Source organism: Gossypium arboreum, unplaced genomic scaffold (genome assembly GCF_025698485.1).
Source record: "Gossypium arboreum isolate Shixiya-1 unplaced genomic scaffold, ASM2569848v2 Contig00159_ERROPOS13710758+, whole genome shotgun sequence".
Lineage (NCBI taxonomy): Eukaryota > Viridiplantae > Streptophyta > Magnoliopsida > Malvales > Malvaceae > Gossypium > Gossypium arboreum.
This window is the reverse complement of record NW_026440295.1, coordinates 231,815-241,980: the sequence shown is the minus strand read 5'-3', so window position 1 is coordinate 241,980 and position 10,166 is coordinate 231,815. Positions and strand designations below refer to the sequence as shown.

General features: G+C 37.7%; 1 protein-coding gene across 1 annotated transcript; it reads right to left on the bottom strand.

The window, feature by feature from the left end:
* Positions 1-6,672: 6,672 nt before the first annotated feature.
* LOC108462643 (uncharacterized) lies at positions 6,673-7,443 on the bottom strand. The gene has a single exon (XM_017762568.1). It carries the CDS (start codon positions 7,441-7,443, stop codon positions 6,673-6,675), a length of 771 nt encoding a protein of 256 aa, XP_017618057.1.
* Positions 7,444-10,166: the final 2,723 nt, after the last annotated feature.

Below are 10,166 nucleotides of genomic sequence, written 5' to 3'. Positions count from 1 at the left end.
TTTGCACAAATGCCTTGGTCTTAGCCGGATAGAATGACTTCGCACGAATGCCTTCGGTCTTAGCCGGATGTAGCCACTAGCACAATTGCCTTCGGTCTTAACCCGGTTATAATTTCCAGCATAATTGTCTTCGGGCTTAGCCCGGATATCATTCAATTTCTCATGCACACATACATCAATAATCATTGGACATACATATTTCATTTTCGTTACTAAGGCTCAAACACAATTATAATCATTAGCATATTCGCCGGGACTTAGCCCGGTGGAATTCAAATACTCATACACACATAATCAATAATCATACACATCCATATTTCATCTCACATAATTCAAGTAAGGTCACTTCTTGAGGACTTACCTCGGATGTTGTCGAGCGGCTTTTACGGCTATTCGATTACTTTTTCCTTCCCTTGTCCAATTGTGGCCCTCTTAGCTCTTGAGCTAATTCAAACAAATTCAATTTATCAAAACCTCATTGTGCTAGCTTATGGCGAATATGACAAGGAATTTAAATGGTCATATGGCCACCCTTTAGCTTGAATACACAATGGTCATGCACATTTTATACTACATCAAGCAATTCAATACAATTTATTCGAGCATCAAGGAAAAGCTAAGGCCTTCAATAGGCTACCCAAGGCCGAATATACTTGTCCATGTTGAGGCCAATTATGCACTTAATACCACACAAAAACAGCATGCATTTCACTAGTTAATGCTTTGCATATTGTAGCTCAAAACTTACAATACAACATCAAGCACTCATATGTGTGCTAGGTCGAATGTGCTTACAATTTCACAATTATTCTTCAACATCTTCTTCTTAAACAAACTTATTCATCACTTCCTTCATAACCAAAACATCATGTGCAAACATATATATACATATATGAGCATGGCGAATTTCAAGGTGTCCATAGCCATCCAAAACACAAATTTTAACTAACATGCAAGAAGCATGAACCATGCTCATGAATGCATCATGGCGAAATATGACAATCATGCTCCTTTTCAACTTCAATCATGATAAAACAAAAGAAAGCTCAAAATCTTACTCAAGAGTAGATAATCCATCATTGCATGCATCATCATCAAGCTTCACACTTAGCATGCAATGGCTTTATCACCATAACAACTTTGGCCAAATACCATTTCCATGGCTTAACAAAGATTTGAGCCATGGCTAACATGCACATCAAGTTAGTAACCAAAACATGCATGAAACTCCTAACACAACCTCATACATACCTTAATCTTGATGCAAACTTAGCCAAATCTCCTTCTAGATCTCTTCCAAACCAAGCATGAAGCAAAAATCCTCCTTCTTCCTTAGTTTTGGCTCAAAGAAAGGATGAACAAAATTTTTTCTTTCCTTCTCTACAACTCACGGCAATGGGGGATTACCACACTCACACACATTTTTTTTCATTTTTTATCACCCATACACCTTTGTTTATTATTTCACCCTAATGCACCAACAAAACATGTTTCATGACATGTTTAGCCCATCCTCCTTGTCATGGCCGCCACCACCTATAAAGGGGAATTTGACATGCAAGTCCATTATTTTGCATGCATGCTTTAATTAGTCATCACACATTTCCCTATCATACTTTCAAAGTTCATTACTAAGTCCTTTCTTGTGGAATTCACCCTTATAACACTAAATCAATCATCATAAAATGTCATACATGAGCACACACATATTATAGGCATCAAAATAAATTTTTAATTATTTTTATGCCTCGGTTTTGTGGTCCCGAGACCACCTTCCGACTAGGGTCAATTTTGGGCTGTCACATAGAGTACTTCACTTCCTGCAGAAATCCTGCATCAAACTGATTCTTAACCTCATCTTTTATTTTCAGGACAATGTCTGGCCACATTCTTTGCAACTTCTGTTGGACAGGTCTACATTCTTGTCTTATCGGAAGACGATGTACTACAATATCAATACTCAATCCGGGCATATCCTGATAAGACCATGCAAAAATATCCTTGAATTCTTGAAGCAACTCAATCAAGCTACGCCTTGTGTCATTAGCGATCAGTGTTCCAATTTTCACCTCATTCCCTTCCTTTAAGGCTATATTCTCTATTGCCTCTTTTCATGTGGCATGATTTGTTTCTCCTCCTGTTTTACCATTTTAATAGATCAAGAGATACATCACAATCTTGAACATCTTCAAAATCTGAGACTCCTCTAAACACATGTCTTGCTCACAAGAGAAATCAGGAGCGGTAGTATTAGCGCTCATATCATTGATATCTAGAGACTGTGAGGGGTATGAAAGAATATACAAAGAATGAATGAATTTGAGAATGATCGTTTATGTGCTATGAATAAAAGAATAAGAATTGTTAGAATTTAAAGGAATATTGGTTGATAAAATGAGACAATACTCTTTTAAATTGGTAAAAGTTATGTTTTATTTGAATAATAATAGATGAACATAAGCCTATTTTCACAAATGTAATCTTACTACTCCTAGGCCCTAGAGTAATAAACATGTTTCGAGAATTACTCTGAAAAATTTCTAAAGACTACAGGAAGATCCTCCGCAGTCCAATTGTTCAGAGAGCTCCCCGGTTCATAAGGGTGAATGCCCTCAAGGTTTTCTTGTCCAAACCACTAATTATGTACAAAATTGATTTGATGACTCTCTTCTACTAGCAACCCTCCTGACTTAAAGGTTTTGGATATAGGTGGGAATGTCATTAGTTCCCACTCTACTTCTCCTCCGTTCAAACGCGCCTTCCTTCTTGCTTGACGCTTTTCCATCTCCTGTCTCTTTTGTTTATTGTCTAGCTTAAAACCCAAACCAAAGCGATCCTTCTTCCTCGTCAATTTTGGGACTTGAATCCCTCATTGCAACTGTTTTCCTAGTCCTTTTCCTGGCAATGCTCCTTTCCTCATCATTATTTGCAGGGCCATCCTTGTTGCTCTAGACATCATGGGAACCGGCACCTCGCTTCCCTCCAAAATGGAGGTAGCATTAACAATTTCCAAGGAACGAAAAGAACACTCAATAGCCTCCTCATTTGTCTCCACATAAGGAGGCTTACTAGTGACGGCTGCTATGATGTCCTCCTCTGCATTAATGGTTATCAAGCGTCCATCTGTCACCAACTTCAATTTTTGGTGCAGTGAAGAAGGCACCGCTCCTGCCGAGTGTATCCATGGCCTCCCCAACAAACAATTATAGGAGGGCTTAATATCCATTACCAGGAAGTCAACTTCATACGTATTTGGTCCAATCTCTAGAGGGATGTCAATTCGTCCCATTACTTTCCTTTCAGTCCGTCAAAGGCTCTTACCACATTATGGCACGTCTTCATGTGCGAACTGTCAATGGGTAATCTGTTCAATATGGATAATGGAAGGACGTTCAAAGCGGACCCATTATCGACGAGTACACTTGGAAGCGTGTATCCTTTGCAACGAGTGGTGATGTGCAAAGCCTTAGTTGACCCTATGCCCCCAGGTGGAATTTCATCATCATTGAAGTAGATGAAATTATCAGCATTAATGTTATTTATCAACCGGTCCAACTTATTGGCAGATATATCATGAGTGACATATGTCTCGTTGAGTACCTTCAACAACGTTTCTTGATGCACTTCAGAGCTTAGCAATAAGGCTAAAACTGATATGCGTGCTGGTTGCTTACGCAACTGCTCGACCACACTGTACTCACTATGCTTAAGGAACTTTAGAAATTCCTTAGCTTCCTCCTCACTCACTGGCTCGTTAACAGATACTTCACTCTTTTTCTCAATTTCAACATTCTTGGGTTTTGTGGGCTCCACTCTGACGTCCCCCATATCATAACGCTTCCCACTCCGTGTATGGGAACCTTCATCTCGTACATCTTTAGATGCGCTGGCTATGGTTCCTTCTCCCGGCACCGTCACGCTACAGTCATAAACTCCATGGTACTTTTTTGCTATCCTTGTAAGGGAAAGGAGTAGGTGTATGGATAATAACCTTGGGCGCTGCTGGTGTCCCCATTTCATTATTCCCTGGCAGGGAGATAATGATCCTTGGTCTCTGATTCTTTCTTTGTTCATTTTCCAGACACAAACTTGATTTTCACTAGAGCTACCTTCATAAACCTCAGTAGCTCTTTGTTGTCTATGAAGCCTTGCACCAAGGTCTTGAATTCCTCGCAATCTTCATGGAACTCACCGTAGTCCCACGTTCTTTCTTTCGTATTTTTAGAGGTCAACATACCTCTCTTCATTATCTCCTCCCAGATTACCCTCACAGGCATCTTTATCTCATCAACATTTTCCTTTTCCCTTTTTTCAGCGGCTTCACCAATGGCATTTACTCCCTGATTGTCATGGTTCGGCAAAGGATTCTCAGTATTTTGGGTACTCTCAAATTTCAAAACCCCGTTCTTGATCAACCTTTCTACGGCTTTCTTGAATCCAGTACAATTGTCGATTGAGTGCCCCGATATTCCAGCATGATACTCACATCTGACATTTGCATCATACCATTTAGGATACGGAGGTTGTAATGGTTTTAAGTGGAAAGGGGCTATAGCATGTGCATCATATAGATTCTGATAGAGCTCCCTATACGTCACAGGTATAGGTGTAAATTGCATCCTCTCATGCCTAGTGTTGGATTCCTGCTTTTGAGAGTCTTGTTGCCCAACTGTGGCTACTTTGGGCTGGCTAATCATGGATCGCTTTTGAATTAAAACCACTTGTATTGTTTACCTCATTGTCTTTTCTTCTTGGGGCTGATCTTTTGACTACTTCCCCCTCAATTCTTCTTCCTCTTATGGCATTCTCTATCATCTCTCCTGCCATAACTATGTCCGCAAAACTTTTAGTAGTGCTTCCAATCATATGAGTAATAAATGGGGCTTTCAGAGTATTAATAAATAACATAGTGGTCTCCTTCTCCAACAGTGGTGGTTGAACCTGCATTGCTACCTCTCTCCACCTCTGTGCATATTGCCTAAAATTCTCATTAGGCTTTTTCTCTATGTTTTGCGGGGTAATCACTCGGGGTCATATCATTACATGATTGTACTGTTGCATGAAGGCTTGTGCAAGATCCCTCCATGAACTTATTCTAGCCCGGCTCAACTGATTGTACCATCTGGCTGCCGCTCCTATCAAACTATCCTGAAAACAATGGATCAACAGATGATCATTGTTTACATACCCCGTCATCCTTCTACAAAACATTATGTGGGCCTCTGGGCAAGTAGTGCCACTGTACTTTTCAAATTCTGGCATTTTGAATTTGTAAGGTAATAATAGGATTGGGACCAGTGCCTTCCAAGGCCTTGAACTTTTCTTCTAACCATCTGCAGCGTTCATCCAATTGCCTTGCAGCTTCGGCCTTCAAATCCTCCTTTTCCACCATATCTAGATCGGGAACAAGAGGATTAGTAAGATTGTCACCCATATTAAGTCCTGAACCAATCGGAAAATTCACATGGACACCAAAGATCAATTGGCTTTGTCTTTGAGGCCTCAGAGTAGTAGATGGTCTTCTAGGAGGTGCCTCAGTTTGCAATGATACATGCGGCGGTGTAAAACCTGGAGGAGGACCCTTATTTTCCTCTTCAGTGATGGCCATAGGAGCCTTTCCTTTATCAAGGGCCCTTAGTAATCGAGCCATTTCGCCATTATATTCCTCTGAGCTTCCATCATTTGTTCCTCATCTCATTCTCGCATCTTAGCTAATCGCTCTTGCAATCGGTCTTGCATATCCTTTTAATCGCTCAAACCTTTGATCCATGTTCTTAGTTTTAGTGCGAGTCCGTAAGGATGTGTAATTTCCAGTTTTCTTTTCTACCTTTATAAAGAAACTTTAACTAATTAGGGTCTTTCTATAACCTTAAATGCATATGATATGATGTAATGCAAATGTATGAATGCAGCAAAGGCATCAATCTCAATTCAATCTCATTTAGAAAACTTTATTTAGAAAAAGAATATCTTTACATATAAATGGATTACAAGTATGCTTTCGCCCTAATACCCAAATTTTTAACTCTATCTAATAAAAGGGCTAACTCTCTTCCTATGTCTGACGACGACCCACACATCATACTCAATACGTCGGCTCGTACAACCAAGTCTTGCACATATTCAGCAACCTCTCGAATCTGAGCTATGGCTTCTTCCATGACATGATCTCTTTCTCTAATCTGCCCTCTAGACTGATGAAGCTCTCCCTTTAGATAGTCTCCTTGCGTCTCGAGTTGCTCGATCTGAAGTTTACCTTCTTGCAATGCTGCTTCCAAATCTTCAACTTTACTCTTTAGCTCTTTTAACTAGACCGTAGAATCATGGTTGCGATTCCAACGAAAGGGATCTTCCAAGCTCAGTTACTTTAGACTTCAACCCTTTATTCTCTTCTTCTAATGCCAAATTCTGTGATTGCATCTCCTGAAACCTCCTCTCCCAGTGCTCAGCTCTAGCCTTGCCTTCTTGGACCTCTTTCTGCAACTGATCTGAAGATCCTCCTACTTTTGCTCTTCTCAAGGATACCTGTGCCTTTTTGTAATGTTCTTTCAAGTCATCTCTATCCTCCTCAATCTTCCTCTTTTCCTTTCTTTCTTTTTCGACCTCCATCTTCTAGACATCAATATCTAAACTCAAGTACATCTTTTCCTCTTCAAGCTTTGCTATCCTTTTCTAGAGCTCCAGATTTTTCCTCTCAAATTCTTGCTTCATAATTTCTAACTCCGAGGGCATCACTTGTAGATATTCCTCCATCGGTCGAGCTCCTTCCATATTTGGCTCAGGAATGTTATCATTGATCCTTCTACCTCTCCATTCAACATATTCTGGAGTCGTAGCAGGGCCAATAGCTACTCCTTTCAACCGGCACGTCTTGTTCCAAGCGCTAGAGATCTCACCGACCCTTTTCTTGTAATCGGCTCCTCTATATGCGAACTCACTTTGAGTTAGCCCATGAGTCGCTGGCACGAACTGCCTCAAACCGAATTGCCTTAACACGAGCAAGGGAGCATAACCAATGGCACCCCAAATTCCCAATAAAGGGACCCAATTGAAACTGCCGCAACGGTAAAGAACCTCACCAGGAATCATCCACGGAGCTCTCCACTCAACATCTTTTGACTGAAGATTTTGAAGTAGTGCAATCCAATTCTCTTCTAGAACATCAAATCTCCTAATTGAAGTGACTATGTCCTTCAGCAGTGAGTAATCCTCGAAGAAAACCCGACAAACGACCTTATCTATCAACCAAAAATGACTATAGAACCAAGCTAGAAGCAATTGTGCACAACCAACAAACCTGCTTGTGCCAGCTTTCCTACATGCGCCTAAGGACCTGAATGTCTCTGCCAATATTGCAGGGACAGAGGTGACCCTCTTACTGAGTCTATGGAGAAGATCCGTGGTTGCCTCATCCACGTATCCCAAAGCCCTAGGGAACACCATCAATCCGTACAAACTTAAGGCAAAAACATCTACCCTTTTTGCTTCATTAGGGTGTGTTAAAATCAGATCATTCAAAGCATCCCATGAAATACACTTGCACTCGCCCTTCTCTTTAATTCTGGCAGTAATCTACTGCTCGCTCATCCCTGTAATAGCCATCAATTTCTTCCAAAAGGTAGGGACATTAACAGCTCTAGAATAGATTCTATCTTTCTAGAACCTAGGACAACGTAACAAAGAAGTGTACTCCTTTATGGTAGGCGACAAATCTACCTCCCCGAAAGTAAAGCAACTGTACGCTGGATTCCAAAACTGAGCGAGGGCTCGAAACAAGTGCTCATCTATTTGAACATCGAGCAAGTAAGGTAAGTCTCCGTAATTACCGTAGAATAACTGTTTAGTCTCATTGCCTCATTGATCCCAAATCTCCTTAAGCTCTTGGAGATTATTCTGCGTAACACTGATGCGAGTATATCCTGACAGCTCCGACATATATCCCGCAGCTATACTATCTCCATTTTCTAACTGAGTTTGCTCAGACCATCTATAGACGTTGGCGTTGCCCTCCATTCTATCAAGAAGTCCGTTCTCCATAATAAAACTCTCTAATTTAGACACTGACCATGAATCGATACCTTTGTAAATGCAAAATGTCATGCAAACAAAAGAAGAGAAATAGTCAGTATCACATGATATCAATAAATCTCAACAATAATTTATAAGGGTAATATCTAAAGTTTAACTCTAACTAAGTTGGGCTCTTATGGTTTTTTCTATATGAGGTTGGTTCTAAAGTTCGAGGTACCTGAACCAGCAGATTCCTCGATCCTGACCCATTATAGGCTCATTTGAATCGAGTTCAGTTCAAGGGAATACATTTCCCTATGGCTACACGGAGATGAAAATCTCACGAAACCATAGGTACGGACGTATCCCGAAAGTGATCCACTATCCTGCACGGAGGTGAAAACCTCACGAAGGCGTAGCTTCTCACTCCCACTTAAGGTTGTGACCACAACGGTCATGCAAATGCAATGCGTATTACAATATAGCAACACATGCAATAATACAAACACATGTAATGCAAAGAGGATTAAATCTTGGAATTTTTTAAATTTCCGACATCAAGACAAGAGATAATCAATTACACGGCTTGACTCTCTTATTGGTCCCCAGTGGAGTCGCCAAGCTGTCGAAACCCTTTTCAAATCGAGTTTTGGAAAATGGGAATCGACTTTAAGAAAAATGAAAACGGGAACGGGAGTCGCCACCAATCTTTATAGATCTGATTGTATCACCTTTAAAACATTTGTTTTAAAATCGTTAGTTTTGGTCTACGAAATCAAAAAAATGGGTTCGGGAGTCAGTTACGTACGAGGAAGGGTTAGCACCCTCGTAACGCCCAAAAATTGGTACCTAATTGATTATCAAAATGTCTCTAATGTCGGAAATTAAAAATTTTAAGATGTAATCCTCTTTAAAGTATTTGAAAATTTGGGTTTACTTGTATCAAAGTATCGACTATAGGTTAGCCTTTAGAAATCTCTATCTCAAAACAGCAAAATGCTACATCCAGTAAGTTAGGACATATCACTTTGCAATTCCAAGACAGTCACTTATATTTTGAAATCCTTTAAAAACTTTAGAAGGGTACTTGACTATTCGAACTTAACGAGAAAAGTTGCAACCCAATAAGTTAGGGCACTACTTTTTCGAAATTTTCAAACACCAAGTATTGCCTTTATATTTTTTTGAAAATTTTGGAGACTTGTCTTTTTAAAGATGATGCGTGGAGAATTGTATTGCATTATAAATCATAATAATATATTATTCTACTAGGTAAATAAAAAATGAATACTACGATATAAAGAATAATACATATAAAGCAAAAAATGCAAACAAAGATATATAGCATGAATAAACAAGATATATAAACATATGAGATAATATTTAAATGATGCATGATATAAAACAAACATAATCAAATAATGCATGATATACAAATAGAATAAAGGTAATGTCAATATGCATATAATTATATAAAAAATTAACACATACATGAAACATACAATACAAAACATATAGAAGAACTAATAAAAATGATTGATTGCTAACAAAATTTACATACAATTAAAAATGAGATATTTCATTTCCATTTTAAAATAGTATCTAATATATAATATAATAACATAATAAAAGAATAATAATTATATAATAATTTATTGGTTTGAAAGTATGTAAGAGATTTCATAATATAACAATATTAGTTTAAAATGAAATAATATATATATAGTAAATAAATAAAAAAATGAAATGTGTATATAATACGAGTTAAAAATATGATTTAATAATAATAATTTACATTTTAAAATAATATATATGTAAAATAATATAATTTATATACATGATATACATAACATATATATAAAAAACAATAACTAATATAAAAATAAAACATAATAAAGATTATATAATAAAATGTAATATAAACATATAAGAAAAATAATAAATATAATATAAAGTAACGTATAAAACAATATATATATATATAAGTAATTAATAAATATAATATATGTGAAAATATAATAATATATGAAAGAGATGTAAAATAATAATTTAAGGAAAATAATATATATAATAAGTAATAATAATATATAATTAAAAGAATACTTATAATAAAATAATTTTATAATATATAATATAAAAGTAAAATTAAAATAAAC